General features: G+C 49.4%; 1 protein-coding gene across 5 annotated transcripts in view; it reads right to left on the bottom strand.

The window, feature by feature from the left end:
* Positions 1 to 24,160, bottom strand: part of LMNTD1 (lamin tail domain containing 1) — a 99,972-nt gene that overhangs the window by 47,849 nt on the left and 27,963 nt on the right. For 3 of the 5 annotated variants that reach the window (XM_066590147.1, XM_066590145.1, XM_066590149.1), the window contains 3 exons: positions 15,734 to 15,827; positions 14,092 to 14,268; positions 725 to 850 (listed from right to left, as the gene is read on the bottom strand). In XM_066590147.1, the coding sequence (XP_066446244.1) occupies positions 725 to 850; positions 14,092 to 14,268; positions 15,734 to 15,827 (397 nt within the window). Of the gene's footprint in view, positions 1 to 724; positions 851 to 14,091; positions 14,269 to 15,733; positions 15,870 to 24,160 lie in introns of all 5 variants that reach the window. The other 2 variants (XM_066590146.1, XM_066590148.1) reach the window with 2 other exon arrangements.

Raw genomic sequence — 24,160 nt, 5'->3', positions numbered from 1 at the left:
TAGCAGCAGCCGGCCTGGGTTGTCCGAGGCAGCAGTGAGATGTTTGTTAGATGTAGTGGAGCCGAGTTTGTCATGAACAGAAGCCATCAGTCTGTCTAAATGGGATGATTGTACAGTTTAATAAACCCATGTGTGCTTCCTTCTACAGACAGCGCCCCCGTTAGGTGAATATAGATTGTGGGCCCCGTACTGTCATGTGATGCACAGCGCCACGGAATATGCAGGCGCCGTATAAATAACCTGCATTCCCTTCAACAAGGCTGAGCTGCAATACCACAAACAGCCTGCGGACAAATGTGGCGCTCTTCAGTAAGTCCTGTGCAGCCCCTTCCAGCGCAGCGATGAGTTTGTCACTCGGCTCCTCATGATGATATTGGATTGTGGCCACTATGTGAACCGCAACAAACCAAGTAAAGGGCGACACGATTAACTCAGCTCTGCTACATCCGCGCTATATAAACCCCAACGCCGTCCTTTCGCGGTCGCGATAACGATACGGTCTCTTGGCCAATCCCCACGTGTGCGAAATCAAAGAAACCATAAGTTTTCTGGCGTGGCATGCAAGCTATTGTTCTCTGGTGTCAGCCGGGCAGCGCTGACCTGGGAGTGTTCTTCAGTGGCATGACGGCACTTTCATAGGGTTAAAGTAGATCTACAAAACTACAACCCCCAGCATGCGCCGCCGCAGAGCATCGTGGTACTCAGAGGGGCCCCGGGGTCCTACCTGCCTCTGCAGTGAGGTCACCTCGCAGGTTAATTCTTCCACCCTCCGCTGCAGTCGCTCGCTGTCCTCCTGCGCCCGTCGCAGCAGCATCTGGTCGTTGTGCAGCCGCATCTGTAGCTCCAGCAGCTGCCAGAGACCAGAGGAGAGCGTGAGCCACGGACGGCTTAGATACACTACACAGTATCATGCAGGATAAGCTTAGATACATGGCTTCTGCAGTCAGTACCGCACATCATAAGGTCAGCAGATAGTAGAATACATAATAAGCTTAGATACACAATCTCAGAAAGGTGTATCGCACATAACAGAGTTAGATACACAGGATTAGCAGACAGTACCACACGTTAGGCATAGACACATGGCAAGCTTAGATACACAGGGTTAGCAGACTGTATCTAACATGATGGGCTTAGATACATTGGCTCACCAGACAGTATCACGTAGAAAAGCATTAGATATACAGCCCATAAGACAACATCACATATTACAGGCTTAGGTACATCTCTCAGCAGGGTGTATCTAACATCATAGTCTTAGATATTTGGCTCAGAAGATGGTATAACACATAATTGGGGATTGGGGAACAGTATCACACAGCTGAGGATTAGATACACGGCTCAGCAGACAATATCACACAGCTCAGGATTAGATACACGGCTCAGCAGGCAGTATCACACAGGATGGGATTAGATACACGGCTCAGCAGGCAGTATCACACAGGATAGGATTAGATACACGGCTCAGCAGGCAGTATCACACAGGATAGGATTAGATACACGGCTCAGCAGGCAGTATCACACAGCTGAGGATTAGATACACGGCTCAGCAGACAGTATCACACAGGATAGGATTAGATACACGGCTCAGCAGACAGTATCACACAGGATAAGATTAGATACATGGCTCAGCAGACAGTATCACACAGCTGAGGATTAGATACATGGCTCAGCAGACAGTATCACACAGCTGAGGATTAGATACACGGCTCAGCAGGCAGTATCACACAGCTGAGGATTAGATACACGGCTCAGCAGACAGTATCACACAGGATAGGATTAGATACACGGCTTAGCAGACAGTATCACACAGGATAGGATTAGATACACAGCTCAGCAGACAGTATCACACAGATAGGATTAGATACACGGCTCAGCAGACAGTATCACACAGCATATGATTAGATACACGGCTCAGCAGACAGTATCACACAGGATAGGATTAGATACACGGCTCAGCAGACAGTATCACACAGGATAGGATTAGATACACGGCTCAGCAGACAGTATCACACGGGATAGGATTAGATACACGGCTCAGCAGACAGTATCACAGGATAGGATTAGATACACGGCTCAGCAGGCAGTATCACACAGCTGAGGATTAGATACACGGCTCAGGAGGCAGTATGACACAGGATAGGATTAGATACACGGCTCAGCAGGTAGTATCACACAGGATAGGATTAGATACACGGCTCAGCAGGCAGTATCACACAGCTGAGGATTAGATACACGGCTCAGCAGACAGTATCACACAGCATATGATTAGATACACGGCTCAGCAGACAGAATCACACAGGATAGGATTAGATACACGGCTCAGCAGACAGTATCACACAGGATAGGATTAGATACACGGCTCAGCAGACAGTATCACACAGGATAGGATTAGATACACGGCTCAGCAGACAGTATCACACAGGATAGGATTAGATACACGGCTCAGCAGACAGTATCACATAGGATAGGATTAGATACACGGCTCAGCAGGCAGCATCACACAGCTGAGGATTAGATACACGGCTCAGGAGGCAGTATGACACAGGATAGGATTAGATACACGGCTCAGCAGGTAGTATCACACAGGATAGGATTAGATACACGGCTCAGCAGGCAGTATCACACAGCTGAGGATTAGATACACGGCTCAGCAGACAGTATCACACAGCATATGATTAGATACACGGCTCAGCAGACAGAATCACACAGGATAGGATTAGATACACGGCTCAGCAGACAGTATCACACAGGATAGGATTAGATACACGGCTCAGCAGACAGTATCACACAGGATAGGATTAGATACACGGCTCAGCAGACAGTATCACATAGGATGGGATTAGACACACGGCTCAGCAGACAGTATCACACAGGATAGGATTAGATACACGGCTCTGCAGGCAGTATCACACAGGATAGGATTAGATACACGGCTCAGCGGACAGTATCACACAGGATGGGATTAGATACACGGCTCAGCAGACAGTATCACACAGGATAGGATTAGATACACGGCTCAGCAGACAGTATCACACAGGATAGGATTAGATACACGGCTCAGCAGACAGTATCACACAGGATAGGATTAGATACACGGCTCAGCAGAGAGTATCACACAGGATAGGATTAGATACACGGCTCAGCAGACAGTATCACACAGGATGGGATTAGATACACGGCTCAGCAGACAGTATCACACAGCTGAGGATTAGATACACGGCTCAGCAGACAGTATCACACAGGATAGGGTTAGATACACGGCTCAGCAGGCAGTATCACACAGGATAGGATTAGATACACGGCTCAGCAGGCAGTATCACACAGGATAGGATTAGATACACGGCTCAGCAGGCAGTATCACAGGATAGGATTAGATACACGGCTCAGCAGACAGTATCACACATGATGGGATTAGATACACGGCTCAGCAGACAGTATCACACAGGATAGGATTAGATACACGGCTCAGCAGACAGTATCACACAGGATAGGATTAGATATACGGCTCAGCAGACAGTATCACACAGGATAGGATTAGATACAGCAGCTCAGACAACAGTATCACACAGGACAGGATTAGATACAGCAGCTCAGACAACAGTATCACACAGGACAGGATTAGATACACGGCTCAGACAACAGTATCACACAGGATAGGATTAGATACACGGCTCAGCAGACAGTATCACACAGGATAGGATTAGATACACGGCTCAGCAGACAGTATCACACAGGATAGGATTAGATACACAGATAAGCGGACAGTATCACACAGGATAGGATTAGATACACGGCTCAGCGGACAGCATCACACAGGATGGGATTAGATACACTGCTCAACAGACAGTATCACACAGGATGGGATTAGATACACTGCTCAACAGACAGTATCACACAGGACAGGATTAGATACACGGCTCAGCAGACAGTATCACACAGGATGGGATTAGATACACTGCTCAACAGACAGTATCACACAGGACAGGATTAGATACACGGCTCAGCAGGCAGTATCACACAGGATAGGATTAGATACACGGCTCAGCAGACAGTATCACAGAGGATAGGATTAGATACACGGCTCAGCAGACAGTATCACAGGATAGGATTAGATACACGGCTCAGCAGACAGTATCACAGGATAGGATTAGATACACGGCTCAGCAGACAGTATCACACAGGATAGGATTAGATACACGGCTCAGCAGACAGTATCACAGAGGATAGGATTAGATACACGGCTCAGCAGACAGTATCACAGGATAGGATTAGATACACGGCTCAGCAGACAGTATCACACAGGATAGGATTAGATACACGGCTCAGCAGACAGTATCACAGGATAGGATTAGATACACGGCTCAGCAGACAGTATCACACAGGAGAGGATTAGATACACGGCTCAGCAGACAGTATCACACAGGATAGGATTAGATACACGGCTCAGCAGACAGTATCACAGAGGATAGGATTAGATACACGGCTCAGCAGACAGTATCACAGAGGATAGGATTAGATACACGGCTCAGCAGACAGTATCACAGGATAGGATTAGATACACGGCTCAGCAGACAGTATCACACAGGAGAGGATTAGATACACGGCTCAGCAGACAGTATCACACAGGATAGGATTAGATACACGGCTCAGCAGACAGTATCACACAGGATGGGATTAGATACACTGCTCAACAGACAGTATCACACAGGACAGGATTAGATACACGGCTCAGCAGGCAGTATCACACAGGATAGGATTAGATACACGGCTCAGCAGACAGTATCACAGAGGATAGGATTAGATACACGGCTCAGCAGACAGTATCACAGGATAGGATTAGATACACGGCTCAGCAGACAGTATCACAGGATAGGATTAGATACACGGCTCAGCAGACATTATCACACAGGATAGGATTAGATACACGGCTCAGCAGACAGTATCACAGAGGATAGGATTAGATACACGGCTCAGCAGACAGTATCACAGGATAGGATTAGATACACAGCTCAGCAGACAGTATCACACAGGATAGGATTAGATACACGGCTCAGCAGACAGTATCACAGAGGATAGGATTAGATACACGGCTCAGCAGACAGTATCACAGAGGATAGGATTAGATACACGGCTCAGCAGACAGTATCACAGGATAGGATTAGATACACGGCTCAGCAGACAGTATCACACAGGATAGGATTAGATACACAGATCAGCAGACAGTATCACACAGGATAGGATTAGATACACGACTCAGCAGACAGTATCACACAGCACAGGATTAGATACACGGCTCAGCAGACAGTATCACACAGGATAGGATTAGATACAGCAGACAGTATCACACAGGATAGGATTAGATACAGCAGACAGTATCACACAGGATAGGATTAGATACAGCAGACAGTATCACACAGGATAGGATTAGATACAGCAGACAGTATCACTCAGGATAGGATTAGATACAGCAGACAGTATCACACAGGATAGGATTAGATACAGCAGACAGTATCACACAGGATAGGATTAGATACAGCAGACAGTATCACACAGGATAGGATTAGATACAGCAGACAGTATCACACAGGATAGGATTAGATACAGCAGACAGTATCACACAGGATAGGATTAGATACAGCAGACAGTATCACACAGGATAGGATTAGATACACGGCTTGTCCTTCACTGGAGGGGTTCACTTACTTCCCCCTCAGCCCGGACCTCCCAGGACACTCCTGCTCTTTGTAGAACAAGCAGCCCCCTTCTGACCTCCTCACATGGTGGTCTGGATGTCCACTTATCAGGGGGTCATCAGAAGGAGGGGGAGGAGGGGGGCTTCCTTCTGTCCTAGTGACCCCCAGGAAAACCCTACTGCTTCCTCAGGGCCGGGGCCCCATCTAACCCCCGGAGGGCGCTGTAGAGTAACCAGCTGTACAAGAACATCTGGCTGCTGTGTCCGTCCATCACCCAGCTCTCCCAGGAGCAGATAAGGAGCTGCTCCGTGCGCGCTGGCCCTTTAAATGTTACTTACCTAAAGACGAGGGAATCAAGTTATAATACTTAGAGGATTGTCAGAACACGACTGCCACCCCTCAAATGTAGCAGAGCCCAGTGCGTCAGAACGTGCAAGGCGTTTGTCAGTTGTTGCCGAGCTGAGCTTGTGATACACTGCAGAGCCGAGTGCACCGCATGCAGCAGAGCTGAGCTTGTGATATGCTGCAGAGCTGACTGCACCGCATGCAGCAGAGCTGAGCTTGTGATACACTGCAGAGCCGAGTGCACCGCATGCAGCAGAGCTGAGCTTGTGATATGCAGCAGAGCTGAGCTTGTGATACGCTGCAGAGCCGAGTGCACCGCATGCAGCAGAGCTGAGCTTGTGATATGCTGCAGAGCCGAGTGCACCGCATGCAGCAGAGCTGAGCTTGTGATATGCTGCAGAGCCGAGTGCACCGCATGCAGCAGAGCTGAGCTTGTGATATGCTGCAGAGCCGAGTGCACCGCATGCAGCAGAGCTGAGCTTGTGATATGCTGCAGAGCCGAGTGCACCGCATGCAGCAGAGCTGAGCTTGTGATATGCTGCAGAAGTGACTGCACCGCATGCAGCAGAGCTGAGCTTGTGATATGCTGCAGAGCCGAGTGCACCGCATGCTGCAGAGCCGTGTGCACCGCATGCAGCAGAGCTGAGCTTGTGATATGCTGCAGAGCTGACTGCATCGCATGCAGCAGAACTGAGCTTGTGATACACTGCAGAGCCGAGTGCACCGCATGCTGCAGAGCTGAGCTTGTGATATGCTGCAGAGCTGAGCTTGTGATATGCTGCAGAGCCGAGTGCACCGCATGCAGCAGAGCTGAGCTTGTGATGTGCTGCAGAGCCGAGTGCACCGCATGCAGCAGAGCTGAGCTTGTGATATGCTGCAGAGCTGAGCTTGTGATATGCTGCAGAGCTGACTGCACCGCATGCAGCAGAGCTGAGCTTGTGATATGCTGCAGAGCTGAGCTTGTGATATGCTGCAGAGCTGACTGCACCGCATGCAGCAGAGCTGAGCTTGTGATACACTGCAGAGCCGAGTGCACCGCATGCAGCAGAGCTGAGCTTGTGATATGCTGCAGAGCCGAGTGCACCGCATGCAGCAGAGCTGAGCTTGTGATATGCTGCAGAGCCGAGTGCACCGCATGCAGCAGAGCTGAGCTTGTGATATGCTGCAGAGCCGAGTGCACCGCATGCAGCAGAGCTGAGCTTGTGATATGCTGCAGAGCCGAGTGCACCGCATGCAGCAGAGCTGAGCTTGTGATATGCTGCAGAAGTGACTGCACCGCATGCAGCAGAGCTGAGCTTGTGATATGCTGCAGAGCCGAGTGCACCGCATGCTGCAGAGCCGTGTGCACCGCATGCAGCAGAGCTGAGCTTGTGATATGCTGCAGAGCTGACTGCATCGCATGCAGCAGAACTGAGCTTGTGATACACTGCAGAGCCGAGTGCACCGCATGCTGCAGAGCTGAGCTTGTGATATGCTGCAGAGCTGAGCTTGTGATATGCTGCAGAGCCGAGTGCACCGCATGCAGCAGAGCTGAGCTTGTGATGTGCTGCAGAGCTGACTGCACCGCATGCAGCAGAGCTGAGCTTGTGATACACTGCAGAGCCGAGTGCACCGCATGCAGCAGAGCTGAGCTTGTGATATGCAGCAGAGCTGAGCTTGTGATACGCTGCAGAGCCGAGTGCACCGCATGCAGCAGAGCTGAGCTTGTGATATGCTGCAGAGCCGAGTGCACCGCATGCAGCAGAGCTGAGCTTGTGATATGCTGCAGAGCCGAGTGCACCGCATGCAGCAGAGCTGAGCTTGTGATATGCTGCAGAGCCGAGTGCACCGCATGCAGCAGAGCTGAGCTTGTGATATGCTGCAGAGCCGAGTGCACCGCATGCAGCAGAGCTGAGCTTGTGATATGCTGCAGAAGTGACTGCACCGCATGCAGCAGAGCTGAGCTTGTGATATGCTGCAGAGCCGAGTGCACCGCATGCTGCAGAGCCGTGTGCACCGCATGCAGCAGAGCTGAGCTTGTGATATGCTGCAGAGCTGACTGCATCGCATGCAGCAGAACTGAGCTTGTGATACACTGCAGAGCCGAGTGCACCGCATGCTGCAGAGCTGAGCTTGTGATATGCTGCAGAGCTGAGCTTGTGATATGCTGCAGAGCCGAGTGCACCGCATGCAGCAGAGCTGAGCTTGTGATGTGCTGCAGAGCCGAGTGCACCGCATGCAGCAGAGCTGAGCTTGTGATATGCTGCAGAGCTGAGCTTGTGATATGCTGCAGAGCTGACTGCACCGCATGCAGCAGAGCTGAGCTTGTGATATGCTGCAGAGCTGAGCTTGTGATATGCTGCAGAGCTGACTGCACCGCATGCAGCAGAGCTGAGCTTGTGATACACTGCAGAGCCGAGTGCACCGCATGCAGCAGAGCTGAGCTTGTGATATGCTGCAGAGCCGAGTGCACCGCATGCAGCAGAGCTGAGCTTGTGATATGCTGCAGAGCCGAGTGCACCGCATGCAGCAGAGCTGAGCTTGTGATATGCTGCAGAGCCGAGTGCACCGCATGCAGCAGAGCTGAGCTTGTGATATGCTGCAGAGCCGAGTGCACCGCATGCAGCAGAGCTGAGCTTGTGATATGCTGCAGAAGTGACTGCACCGCATGCAGCAGAGCTGAGCTTGTGATATGCTGCAGAGCCGAGTGCACCGCATGCTGCAGAGCCGTGTGCACCGCATGCAGCAGAGCTGAGCTTGTGATATGCTGCAGAGCTGACTGCATCGCATGCAGCAGAACTGAGCTTGTGATACACTGCAGAGCCGAGTGCACCGCATGCTGCAGAGCTGAGCTTGTGATATGCTGCAGAGCTGAGCTTGTGATATGCTGCAGAGCCGAGTGCACCGCATGCAGCAGAGCTGAGCTTGTGATGTGCTGCAGAGCCGAGTGCACCGCATGCAGCAGAGCTGAGCTTGTGATATGCTGCAGAGCTGAGCTTGTGATATGCTGCAGAGCTGACTGCACCGCATGCAGCAGAGCTGAGCTTGTGATATGCTGCAGAGCTGAGCTTGTGATATGCTGCAGAGCTGACTGCACCGCATGCAGCAGAGCTGAGCTTGTGATACGCTGCAGAGCTGAGCTTGTGATATGCTGCAGAGCTGACTGCACCGCATGCAGCAGAGCTGAGCTTGTGATATGCTGCAGAGCTGAGCTTGTGATATGCTGCAGAGCCGAGTGCACCGCATGCAGCAGAGCTGAGCTTGTGATGTGCTGCAGAGCCGAGTGCACCGCATGCAGCAGAGCTGAGCTTGTGATATGCTGCAGGGCCGAGTGCACCGCATGCAGCAGAGCTGAGCTTGTGATGTGCTGCAGAGCCGAGTGCACCGCATGCAGCAGAGCTGAGCTTGTGATACACTGCAGAGCTGACTGCACCACACGCAGCAGAGCTGAGCTTGTGATATGCTGCAGAGCTGAGCTTGTGATATGCTGCAGAGCTGACTGCACCGCATGCAGCAGAGCTGAGCTTGTGATACACTGCAGAGCTGACTGCACCGCATGCAGCAGAGCTGAGCTTGTGATACGCTGTAGAGCCGAGTGCACCGCATGCAGCAGAGCTGAGCTTGTGATATGCTGCAGAGCCGAGTGCACCGCATGCAGCAGAGCTGAGCTTGTGATACGCTGCAGAGCCGAGTGCACCGCATGCAGCAGAGCTGAGCTTGTGATACACTGCAGAGCTGACTGCACCGCATGCAGCAGAGCTGAGCTTGTGATATGCTGCAGAGCCGAGTGCACCGCATGCAGCAGAGCTGAGCTTGTGATATGCTGCAGAGCCGAGTGCACCGCATGCAGCAGAGCTGAGCTTGTGATACACTGCAGAGCTGACTGCACCGCATGCAGCAGAGCTGAGCTTGTGATATGCTGCAGAGCCGAGTGCACCGCATGCAGCAGAGCTGAGCTTGTGATATGCTGCAGAGCCGAGTGCACCGCATGCAGCAGAGCTGAGCTTGTGATACACTGCAGAGCTGACTGCACCGCATGCAGCAGAGCTGAGCTTGTGATATGCTGCAGAGCCGAGTGCACCGCATGCAGCAGAGCTCAGGTTGTGATACGCTGCAGAGCCGAGTGCACCGCATGCAGCAGAGCTGAGCTTGTGATACACTGCAGAGCCGAGTGCACCGCATGCAGCAGAGCTGAGCTTGTGATATGCTGCAGAGCCGAGTGCACCGCATGCAGCAGAGCTGAGCTTGTGATGTGCAGCAGAGCTGAGCTTGTGATATGCTGCAGAGCCGACTGCACCGCATGCAGCAGAGCTGAGCTTGTGATATGCTGCAGAGCCGAGTGCACCGCATGCAGCAGAGCTCAGGTTGTGATACGCTGCAGAGCCGAGTGCACCGCATGCAGCAGAGCTGAGCTTGTGATATGCTGCAGAGCCGAGTGCACCGCATGCAGCAGAGCTGAGCTTGTGATGTGCAGCAGAGCTGAGCTTGTGATATGCTGCAGAGCCGACTGCACCGCATGCAGCAGAGCTGAGCTTGTGATATGCTGCAGAAGTGACTGCACCGCATGCAGCAGAGCTGAGCTTGTGATATGCTGCAGAGCCGAGTGCACCGCATGCAGCAGAGCTGAGCTTGTGATATGCTGCAGAGCCGACTGCACCGCATGCAGCAGAGCTGAGCTTGTGATATGCTGCAGAGCCGAGTGCACCACACGCAGCAGAGCTGAGCTTGTGATACGCTGCAGAGCCGAGTGCACCGCATGCAGCAGAGCTGAGCTTGTGATATGCTGCAGAGCTGACTGCACCGCATGCAGCAGAGCTGAGCTTGTGATATGCTGCAGAGCCGAGTGCACCGCATGCAGCAGAGCTGAGCTTGTGATATGCTGCAGAGCCGAGTGCACCGCATGCAGCAGAGCTGAGCTTGTGATACGCTGCAGAGCCGAGTGCACCGCATGCAGCAGAGCTGAGCTTGTGATACGCTGCAGAGCCGAGTGCACCGCATGCAGCAGAGCTGAGCTTGTGATACGCTGCAGAGCCGAGTGCACCGCATGCAGCAGAGCTGAGCTTGTGATACACTGCAGAGCTGACTGCACCGCATGCAGCAGAGCTGAGCTTGTGATATGCTGCAGAGCCGAGTGCACCGCATGCAGCAGAGCTGAGCTTGTGATATGCTGCAGAGCCGAGTGCACCGCATGCAGCAGAGCTGAGCTTGTGATATGCTGCAGAGCCGAGTGCACCGCATGCAGCAGAGCTGAGCTTGTGATACACTGCAGAGCTGACTGCACCGCATGCAGCAGAGCTGAGCTTGTGATATGCTGCAGAGCCGAGTGCACCGCATGCAGCAGAGCTCAGGTTGTGATACGCTGCAGAGCCGAGTGCACCGCATGCAGCAGAGCTGAGCTTGTGATACACTGCAGAGCCGAGTGCACCGCATGCAGCAGAGCTGAGCTTGTGATATGCTGCAGAGCCGAGTGCACCGCATGCAGCAGAGCTGAGCTTGTGATATGCTGCAGAGCCGAGTGCACCGCATGCAGCAGAGCTGAGCTTGTGATGTGCAGCAGAGCTGAGCTTGTGATATGCTGCAGAGCCGACTGCACCGCATGCAGCAGAGCTGAGCTTGTGATATGCTGCAGAAGTGACTGCACCGCATGCAGCAGAGCTGAGCTTGTGATATGCTGCAGAGCCGAGTGCACCGCATGCAGCAGAGCTCAGGTTGTGATACGCTGCAGAGCCGAGTGCACCGCATGCAGCAGAGCTGAGCTTGTGATACACTGCAGAGCCGAGTGCACCGCATGCAGCAGAGCTGAGCTTGTGATATGCTGCAGAGCCGAGTGCACCGCATGCAGCAGAGCTGAGCTTGTGATGTGCAGCAGAGCTGAGCTTGTGATATGCTGCAGAGCCGACTGCACCGCATGCAGCAGAGCTGAGCTTGTGATATGCTGCAGAAGTGACTGCACCGCATGCAGCAGAGCTGAGCTTGTGATATGCTGCAGAGCCGAGTGCACCGCATGCAGCAGAGCTGAGCTTGTGATATGCTGCAGAGCCGACTGCACCGCATGCAGCAGAGCTGAGCTTGTGATATGCTGCAGAGCCGAGTGCACCACACGCAGCAGAGCTGAGCTTGTGATACGCTGCAGAGCCGAGTGCACCGCATGCAGCAGAGCTGAGCTTGTGATATGCTGCAGAGCTGACTGCACCGCATGCAGCAGAGCTGAGCTTGTGATATGCTGCAGAGCCGAGTGCACCGCATGCAGCAGAGCTGAGCTTGTGATATGCTGCAGAGCCGAGTGCACCGCATGCAGCAGAGCTGAGCTTGTGATATGCTGCAGAGCCGAGTGCACCGCATGCAGCAGAGCTGAGCTTGTGATATGCTGCAGAGCTGAGTGCACCGCATGCAGCAGAGCTGAGCTTGTGATATGCTGCAGAGCCGAGTGCACCGCATGCAGCAGAGCTGAGCTTGTGATATGCTGCAGAGCCGAGTGCACCGCATGCAGCAGAGCTGAGCTTGTGATATGCTGCAGAGCCGAGTGCACCGCATGCAGCAGAGCTGAGCTTGTGATATGCTGCAGAGCCGAGTGCACCGCATGCAGCAGAGCTGAGCTTGTGATATGCTGCAGAGCCGAGTGCACCGCATGCAGCAGAGCTAAGCTTGTGATATGCTGCAGAGCCGAGTGCACCGCATGCAGCAGAGCTGAGCTTGTGATATGCTGCAGAGCCGAGTGCACCGCATGCAGCAGAGCTGAGCTTGTGATACGCTGCAGAGCCGAGTGCACCGCATGCAGCAGAGCTGAGCTTGTGATACGCTGCAGAGCCGACTGCACCACATGCAGCAGAGCTGAGCTTGTGATACGCTGCAGAGCCGAGTGCACCGCATGCAGCAGAGCTGAGCTTGTGATACGCTGCAGAGCCGAGTGCACCGCATGCAGCAGAGCTGAGCTTGTGATACGCTGCAGAGCCGAGTGCACCGCATGCAGCAGAGCTGAGCTTGTGATATGCTGCAGAGCCGAGTGCACCGCATGCAGCAGAGCTGAGCTTGTGATACGCTGCAGAGCCGAGTGCACCGCATGCAGCAGAGCTGAGCTTGTGATACGCTGCAGAGCCGAGTGCACCGCATGCAGCAGAGCTGAGCTTGTGATACGCTGCAGAGCTGACTGCACCGCATGCAGCAGAGCTGAGCTTGTGATATGCTGCAGAGCCGAGTGCACCGCATGCAGCAGAGCTGAGCTTGTGATATGCTGCAGAGCCGAGTGCACCGCATGCAGCAGAGCTGGGGGGGAGGGATTTTAGGTTCACCGTTGCTCAGTTTATTAGTTGCAAACGGATGCGTCTATCAGATGCAGCAGAGCCAAGTTTGTCAGATGCAGTAGATCTGAGTTTGTCATATACACAGTAACAGAGTAGTTTATAGTTCATTGCAGAACCGAGTTTTTCATATGTAGCAGTGCTGAGATTATAATATGCTGCAGAACCAGGTCTGTCCGGGGCAGTAGAGCTGAGTTTGTCAGCTGCCGCACTGGTGACACCACAATCCCAGGCAGGGAGAGCCGATCAGTTAGTGCAGGGAATCATCACGCTGCATTACTGATACGGCTCTGCTACATCTGATTGGCCCGATTCCCCTTTAGTTAGGAGGACCGTCTGGAGGCGGACGAGACACAAGGACTGGGGGGCTCTCCAATCCTCGCCCCCCTGTACCTTCCTGCGACACAGACAGCGCTTATATAACGGAGGACACTAAAATTAGCAGCACAGGATGAGTCACGCTGCGCAGAGACGATGGAAGCCATCGCTGCGGGGATCTATAGTCAGCCCCCAGATACAAGGGCTGAGGGACCCCCAACGGGCGCCGGGGGCCGGGGGCAGCAGTGAGATCTAGGAACTGAAGGGGTTTCCTGTTTACAAGCTGCAAGTCTGTAACCATTTCCAAGATCTCTGCTCCCTGTCAGTGAATAGAAGCCCTGTTATTTACTTGTCCCAATGTATCGGTGTAGGGGGGGGCGCACTGCCCTGCACTTGTACACGGTGGTTCCATTCACTGACAGCCATCATACCCTGTAATGGGCCCAGACACTCACGCTCTGACTGTAGGCGGTCTCGCTCTGGTCCTGCAGTCTCCTCACTTCTGCCTCACTGGCCTGCTGGAGCTTCTGCAGGGTCTCCATCATGGCGGGGCCGCCGCGGCGCAGCTGCTCTTCTAGCCGGAGGGCCCGGGCCTCGGACTGGCCCACTTGGGCTCGCAGCTCCTGCGACTCCTGACAACACACAACACAGAGCCAATGATATACTGCAGTAGTGGTGGGAAAGCTGGGTGACCCTCGTTACCCACCATCACCAAACTCCCAGATATTCCAAAACCTCGCTCACATATTGCTACATAGTCCCATCAGGACTCTAGGAAAGCTGGGTGGCGGAATGCACAGTCATTATTACAGCTCGCCACTCAGCTTTCCCAGATACCAGAAGGCAAATTTCGTAAATGTAGACTGATTTCTCGCACTCGCTACATAGTTTTTCTGTTCAGGAATTTAGGAAAGCTGGGTGGCAGAATGCGGGGTCATCATTACAGTCCATCACCCAACTTTCTTACATATGCAGCAGTCTTTCTCTCGCTCCCATGCAGCTACACAGTCCTGCCTTCAGGACTGCTGACAGCCAGGATGGTTTTTATGACAGCTGACCACCCAACTTTTCCAGAAACCAGAGAACAAGCTTTCCTAGGTGTGGAGCAATCTATCCTCACTCACATGATCGTACCGCTCAGGACGGAGGAGAGCTGGTGACAATCACTGTCATCATTGCCGCCCACATTAGGTGGTCACCCAGCTTTCCCTAGTTCCTGAATGGCAGATCTGATTAGTTGTACAGCGACAGATCTCTTCCCCACCCTATAAGAGAGGGAGGACTCCTCCATGAGGCCGGATTCACACAGGCAGGCGCGATATGGATCCGAGGATCTCCGCCTTCGCGCTCGTAAACCTGCGATGTTCCCCGGAGTGCGATGCGATTTTTTACGTGTGGAAAAACCGTGATCCGCGATGCGCCATTCTTGCAAAATAAATCGCGCTCACACAGAAAGTTGCAGGAATACAAGAGCGGGAGGAACGCGAGCGCGGCGGCGGGGCCGAGAAGGTCCGGCGCTCCGTCAGCAGCCGGAGGCCGGTGTCACACGGGCGATGAAATGGCGCAGAATCATGAAGCCGGCGCCCTCCAGTGGTCCCCTCACTCATGCCGCCCGGCGCGCTGCGCTCCGCTTTTTCTTCATCTCCCGCGTTTCCTCCTTTTTATCGCTTGAACTTGCGCCTTTCGTGCGACGCGTTTCTAACAATACAAACTCCTATTGTCATTCGCCAGAAGCAGCATGGCTGCCGTGCAGACGAGCGCCGCCAGCGTGACGGACCCCGAACACAACGCTTTAGGCCGGGGGTCTGCGGAATCCGCGATTGTCCCCCGCATGTACGATCCGCAGTAATAGAGCATGAGCGCCCGATGGAAGCCGTCCGATCCGCGGCCCGCCACGACTGACATGGCTGGTAGGCTGCGCTATCTGCGTCATTGCGGCGCCTGTCCGCCGGCGAGCGTCCGCGGTCATCCTCAATACAGGCACGCACGGCCGGGGACAGCGCCACATCCCGCTGACCGCTCCGGCATCCTCAATCCCAGCGGCCTTAGTTATTGGAAACTGTCAGCAAGCAGGAGCTTGACTCCAGGAGCGCCCACCTGCCGGTGCTGACACGTCTGCGCCTCCATCTGTTGGGCCAACGCCATGACTTCCTCCTCGAGGGTTAAACGCCGCGAACACTCGTCCTCGTACCTGCGGAGAGCGGTCACACAAGCACGGCTCACAATTAGGGCTCTGCGTGCCGAAAATCGGAACAAGACAACAAGTGAATGAAATGATGTATCAGACACCAATCACAGCCGAAGCTGCACTCAAACCGCCTGCTTACAGGGAAGACCAGAGCCTTCTGTCACATGATGTCTGCAGAGCAGAGAACACAGCAGAGTCGGCTGCCACGGGCGAACAGCATGATGTTGAGTGCAGCTTTGGATGTGACTGGAGTAGGAGAACACAATGCAGCTCAGAATCAGCCCATAATGAGTCAATGGCTGAACTGCTGATTGTTTGTATAGGGAGAGTGTCAGATGTGTGGGAGCGCAGAAACAACAGGCGGAGGAGGCGACCCTGACCGCATCAATGGCTGCTCTTGTCTCTGGAATCACAACACATAACATGGGGCCGACCTGCTGCGAGACGATATCACACACGGAAGATGCCCAGCTTATACCAGCTGTACATATATTATATGCAAGAGATCCCCAGGTTATACCAGCATGCTCCATATCACTATATACAGGGGGATGTATAACGTATACCAGCTGTACATGTATAATTATATACAGGAGATCCCCAGGTTATACCAGCATGCTCCATATCACTATATACAGGATGTATAACTTATACCAGCTGTACATATATAATTATATACAGGAGATACCCAGGTTATACCAGCATGCTCCATATCACTATATACAGGAGATGTATAACTTATACCAACTGTATACATATATAATTATATACAGGAGATCCCCAGGTTATACCAGCATGCTCCATATCACTATATACAGGAGATGTATAACTTATACCAGCATGCTCCATATCACTATATACAGGAGATACCCAGGTTATACCAGCATGCTCCATATCACTATATACAGGAGATGTATAACTTATACCAGCTGTACATATATAATTATATACAGGAGATACCCAGGTTATAGCGGCATGCTCCATATCACTATATACAGGGGGATGTATAACGTATACCAGCTGTACATATATAATTATATACAGGAGATCCCCAGGTTATACCAGCATGGTTCATATCACTATATACAGGGAATGTATAACTTATACCAGCTGTACATATATAATTATATACAGGAGATACCCAGGTTATACCAGCATGCTCCATATCACTATATACAGGGGATGTATAACTTATACCAGCTGTACATACATAATTATATACAGGAGATCCCCAGGTTATACCAGCATGCTCCATATCACTATATACAGGAGATTTATAACTTATACCAGCTGTACATACATAATTATATACAGAAGATACCCAGGTTATACCAGCAAGCTCCATATAACTATATACAGGAGATGTATAACTTATACCAGCTGTACATATATAATTATATACAGGAGATCCCCAGGTTATACCAGCATGCTCCATATCACTATATACAGGAGATTTATAACTTATACCAGCTGTATATATATAATTATACAGGAGATACCCAGGTTATACCAGCATGCTTCATATCACTATATACAGGAGATGTATAACTTATATCAGCTGCACATACATAACTATATACCGGAGATACCCAGGTTATACTAGCATGCTCCATATCACTATATACAGGGGATGTATAACTTATACCAACTGTACATATATAATTATATACAGGAGATACCCAGGTTATACCAGCATGCTCCACATCACTATATACAGGAGATGTATAACTTATACCAGCTGTACATATATAATTATATACAGGAGATACCCAGGTTATACCAGCATGGTCCATATCACCATATACAGGAGATGTATAACTTATACCAGCTGTACATATATAATTATATACAGGAGATCCCCAGGTTATACTAGCATGCTCCATATCACTATATACAGGATGTATAACTTATACCAGCTGTACATATATAATTATATACAGGAGATACCCAGGTTATACCAGCATGCTCCATATCACTATATACAGGATGTATTACTCATACCAGCTGTACATGTATAATTATATACAGGAGATCCCCAGGTTATACCAGCATGCTCCATATACTCTATATACAGGAGATGTCTAGCTTATACCAGTAGTACATATATAATTATATACAGGAGATCCCCAGGTTATACCAGCATGCTCCATATCACTATATACAGGAGATGTATAACTTATACCAGCTGTACATATATAATTATATACAGGAGATCCCCAGGTTATACCAGCATGCTCCATATCACTATATACAGGATTATAACATATACCAGCTGTACATACACTACCGTTCAAAAGTTTGGGGTCACATTGAAATGTCCTTATTTTTGAAGGAAAAGCACTGTATTTTTCAATGAAGATAACTTTAAACTAGTCCTAACTTTAAACAAATGCACTCTATACATTGCTAATGTGGTAAATGACTATTCTAGCTGCAAATGTCTGGTTTTTGTGCAAAATCTACAAAGGTGAATAGAGGCCCATTTCCAGCAACTATCACTCCAGTGTTCTAATGGTACAATGTGTTTGCTCATTGGCTCAGAAGGCTAATTGATGATTAGAAAACCCTTGTGCAATCATGTTCACACATCTGAAAACAGTCTAGCTCGTTACAGAAGCTACAAAACTGACCTTCCTGTGAGCAGATTGAGTTTCTGGAGCATCACATTTGTGGGGTCAATTAAAAGCTCAAAATGGCCAGAAAAAGAGAACTTTCATCTGAAACTCGACAGTCTATTCTTGTTCTTAGAAATGAAGGCTATTCCATGCGAGAAATTGCTAAGAAATTGAAGATTTCCTCCAACGGTGTGTACTACTCCCTTCAGAGGACAGCACAAACAGGCTCTAACCAGAGTAGAAAAAGAAGTGGGAGGCCGCGTTGCACAACTAAGCAAGAAGATAAGCACATTAGAGTCTCTAGTTTGAGAAACAGACGCCTCACAGGTACCCAACTGGCATCTTCATTAAATAGTACCCGCAAAACACCAGTGTCAACATCTACAGTGAAGAGGCGGCTGCGGGATTTTGGGCTTCAGGGCAGAGTGGCAAAGAAAAAGCCATATCTGAGACTGGCCAATAAAAGAAAAAGATTAAGATGGGCAAAAGAACACAGACATTGGACAGAGGAAGACTGGAAAAAAGTGTTGTGGACGGACGAATCCAAGTTTGAGGTGTTTGGATCACAAAGAAGAACGTTTGTGAGACGCAGAACAAATGAAAAGATGCTGGAAGAATGCCTGACGCCATCTGTTAAGCATGGTGGAGGTAATGTGACGGTCTGGGGTTGCTTTGGTGCTGGTAAGGTGGGAGATTTGTACAGGGTAAAAGGGATTCTGAATAAGGAAGGCTATCACTCCATTTTCCAACGCCATGCCATACCCAGTGGGCAGCGCTTGATTGGAACCAATTTCATCCTACAACAGGACAATGACCCTAAACACACCTCCAAATTGTGCAAGAACTATTTACAGCAGAAGCAGGCAGCTGGTATTCTATGGGTAATGGAGTGGCCAGCGCAGTCACCAGATCTGAACCCCATTGAGCTGTTGTGGGAGCAGCTTGACCGTATGGTACGCCAGAAGTGCCCATCCAACCAATCCAACTTGTGGGAGATGCTTCTAGAAGCGTGGGGTGCAATTTCACAAGCTTACCTCCACAAATTAACAGCTAGAATGTCAAAGGTGTGCAATGCTGTAATTGCTGCAAAAGGAGGATTCTTTGACGAAAGCAAAGTTTGATGTAAAAACAATGTTATTTCAGATACAAATCATTATTTCTAACCTTGTCAATGTCTTGGCTCTACTGTCTATTCATTTCACAACGCATGGTGGGGAATAAGGGGGACTTTTCATGGAAAACACAAAATTGTTTGGGTGACCCCAAACTTTTGAACGGTAGTGTATATAATTATATACAGGAGATCCCCAGGTTATACCAGCATGCTCCATATCACTATATACAGCGGATGTATAATTTATACCAGCTGTACATATATAATTATATACAGGAGATCCCCAGGTTATACCAGCATGCTCCATATCACTATATACAGCGGATGTATAATTTATACCAGCTGTACATATATAATTATATACAGGAGATACCCAGGTTATACCAGCATGCTCCATACCACTATATACAGGAGATGTATAACTTATACCAGCTGTACATATATAATTATATACAGGAGATCCCCAGGTTATACCAGCATGCTCCATATCACTATATACAGCGGATGTATAATTTATACCAGCTGTACATATATAATTATATACAGGAGATACCCAGGTTATACCAGCATGCTCCATACCACTATATACAGGAGATGTATAACTTATACCAGCTGTACATATATAATTATATACCGGAGATCCCCAGGTTATACCAGCATGCTCCATATCACTATATACAGGAGATGTATAACTTATACCAGCTGTACATATATAATAATATACAGGAAATACCCAGGTTATACCAGCATGCTCCATATCACTATATACAGGAGATACCCAGGTTATACCAGCATGCTCCATATCACTATATACAGGATGTATAACTTATACCAGCTGTACATATATAATTATATACAGGAGATACCCAGGTTATACCAGCATGCTCCATATCACTATATACAGGAGATACCCAGGTTATACCAGCATGCTCCATATCACTATATACAGGAGATGTATAACTTATACCAGCTGTACATGTATAATTATATACAGGAGATACCCAGGTTATACCAGCATGCTGCATATCACTATATACAGGAGATACCCAGGTTATACCAGCATGCTCCATATCACTATATACAGGGGATGTATAACTTATACCAGCTGTACATATATAATTATATACAGGAGATACCCAGGTTATACCAGCATGCTCCATATCACTATATACAGGGAATGTATAACTTATACCAGCTGTACATATATAATTATATACAGGAGATCCCCAGGTTATACTAGCATGCTCCATATCACTATATACAGGATGTATAACTTATACCAGCTGTACATATATAATTATATACAGGAGATACCCAGGTTATACCAGCATGCTCTATATCGCTATATACAGGAGATGTATAACTTATACCAGCTGCACATATATAATTATATACAGGAGATACCCAGGTTATACCAGCATGCTCCATATCACTATATACAGGAGATGTATAACTTATACCAGCTGTACATATATAATTATATACAGGAGATCCCAGGTTATACCAGCATGCTCCATATCACTATATACAGGAGATGTATAACTTATACCAGCTGTACATATATAATTATATACAGGAGATGCCCAGGTTATACCAGCATGCTCCATATCACTATATACAGGATTATAACATATACCAGCTGTACATATATAATTATATACAGGAGACACCCAGGTTATACCAGCATGCTGCATATCACTGTATACAGGATGTATAACTAATCCCAGCTGTACATATATAATTATATACAGGAGATCCCCAGGTTATACCAGCATGCTCTGTCACTATATACAGGATGTATAACTTATACCAGCTGTACATATATAATTATATACAGGAGATCCCCAGGTTATACCAGCATGCTCCATATCACTATATACAGGAGATGTATACCTTATACTAGCTATACATATATAATTATATACAGGAGACACCCAGGTTATACCAGCATGCTCCATATCACTATATACAGGAGATGTATAACTTATACCAGCTGTACATATATAATTATATACAGGAGATCCCCAGGTTATACCAGCATGCTCCATATCACTATATACAGGAGGTGTATGACTATATACAGATTACATGGAGAGTCCATTACTGTGCTGTGTGAGGTCTGGCAGGAGAAGATGACATTAGATATGAGGGAACAGACCTCTGGGAGATAAGATAAGTTATCTGGATACTTCTGAGGACCACAAGTATGGCAGACATGTTCCAGGTCCGCTGAGTCCTCCAGTCCCGGGTACTCACATCAGCTCTGCTTACCCTCTCCATTACCGGACCAAGTAATTCCGACAGCCCGGCCGTCTGAAGACTTGTATATATTACCGCCCTCCGTATAATGTGCTGGAGGACTTGTATATATTACCGCCGCCCTCCGTATAATGTGCTGGAGGACTTGTATATATTACCGCCCTCCGTATAATGTGCTGGAGGACTTGTATATATTACCGCCGCCCTCCGTATAATGTGCTGGAGGACTTGTATATATTACCGCCGCCCTCCGTATAATGTGCTGGAGGACTTGTATATAATACCGCCCTCTGTATAATGTGCCGGAGGACTTGTATATATTACCGCCCTCCGTATAATGTGCCGAAGGACTTGTATATATTACCGCCCTCCGTATAATGTGCTGGAGGACTTGTATATAATACCGCCGCCCTCCGTATAATGTGCTGGAGGACTTGTATATATTACCGCCCTCCGTATAATGTGCTGGAGGGCTTGTATATATTACCGCCCTCCGTATAATGTGCTGGAGGGCTTGTATATATTACCGCCCTCCGTATAATGTGCTGGAGGACTTGTGTATATTACCGCCCTCCGTATAATGTGCTGGAGGACTTGTGTATATTACCGCCCTCCGTATAATGTGCTGGAGGACTTGTGTATATTACCGCCCTCCGTATAATGTGCTGGAGGACTTGTATATATTACTGCGCTCTGTATAATGTGCTGGAGGACTTGTATATATTACCGCGCTCTGTATAATGTGCTGGAGGACTTGTGTATATTACCGCCCTCCGTATAATGTGCTGGAGGACTTGTATATATTACCGCCGCCCTCCGTATAATGTGCTGGAGGACTTGTATATATTAAAGCCACCCTCCGTATAATGTGCTGGAGGACTTGTATATATTAAAGCCACCCTCCGTATAATGTGCTGGAGGACTTGTATATAATACCGCCGGGGTCCGTATAATGTGCTGGAGGACTTGTATATATTACCGCCGCCCTCCGTATAATGTGCTGGAGGACTTGTATATATTACCGCCGCCCTCCGTATAATGTGCTGGAGGACTTGTATATATTACCGCCGCCCTCCGTATAATGTGCTGGAGGACTTGTATATATTATCGCCGCCCTCCGTATAATGTGCTGGAGGACTTGTATATATTACCGCCGCCCTCCGTATAATGTGCTGGAGGACTTGTATATATTACCGCCGCCCTCCGTATAATGTGCTGGAGGACTTGTATATATTACCGCCCTCCGTATAATGTGCTGGAGGACTTGTATATATTACCGCCGCCCTCCGTATAATGTGCTGGAGGACTTGTATATATTACCGCCCTCCGTATAATGTGCTGGAGGACTTGTATATATTACCGCCACCCTCCGTATAATGTGCTGGAGGACTTGTATATATTACCGCCGCCCTCCGTATAATGTGCTGGAGGACTTGTATATATTACCGCCGCCCTCCGTATAATGTGCTGGAGGACTTGTATATATTACCGCCGCCCTCCGTATAATGTGCTGGAGGACTTGTATATATTACCGCCCTCCGTATAATGTGCTGGAGGACTTGTATATATTACCGCCGCCCTCCGTATAATGTGCTGGAGGACTTGTATATATTACCGCCCTCCGTATAATGTGCTGGAGGACTTGTATATATTACCGCCACCCTCCGTATAATGTGCTGGAGGACTTGTATATATTACCGCCGCCCTCCGTATAATGTGCTGGAGGACTTGTATATATTACCGCCGCCCTCCGTATAATGTGCTGGAGGACTTGTATATATTACCGCCGCCCTCCGTATAATGTGCTGGAGGACTTGTATATATTACCGCCGCCCTCCGTATAATGTGCTGGAGGACTTGTATATATTACCGCCGCCCTCCGTATAATGTGCTGGAGGACTTGTATATATTACCGCCGCCCTCCGTATAATGTGCTGGAGGACTTGTATATATTACCGCCGCCCTCCATATAATGTGCTGGAGGACTTGTATATATTACCGCCGCCCTCCGTATAATGTGCTGGAGGACTTGTATATATTACCGCCGCCCTCCGTATAATGTGCTGGAGGACTTGTATATATTACCGCCACCCTCCGTATAATGTGCTGGAGGACTTGTATATATTACCGCCGCCCTCCATATAATATGCTGGAGGACTTGTATATATTACCGCCGCCCTCTGTATAATGTGCTGGAGGACTTGTATATATTACCGCCCTCCGTATAATGTGCTGGAGGACTTGTATATATTACCGCCCTCCGTATACTGTGCTGGAGGACTTGTATATATTACCGCCCTCCGTATAATGTGCTGGAGGACTTGTATATATTACCGCCCTCCGTATAA

Source organism: Eleutherodactylus coqui, chromosome 2 (assembly GCF_035609145.1).
Source record: "Eleutherodactylus coqui strain aEleCoq1 chromosome 2, aEleCoq1.hap1, whole genome shotgun sequence".
Lineage (NCBI taxonomy): Eukaryota > Metazoa > Chordata > Amphibia > Anura > Eleutherodactylidae > Eleutherodactylus > Eleutherodactylus coqui.
This window is presented reverse-complemented; position numbering and strand designations above follow the sequence as displayed.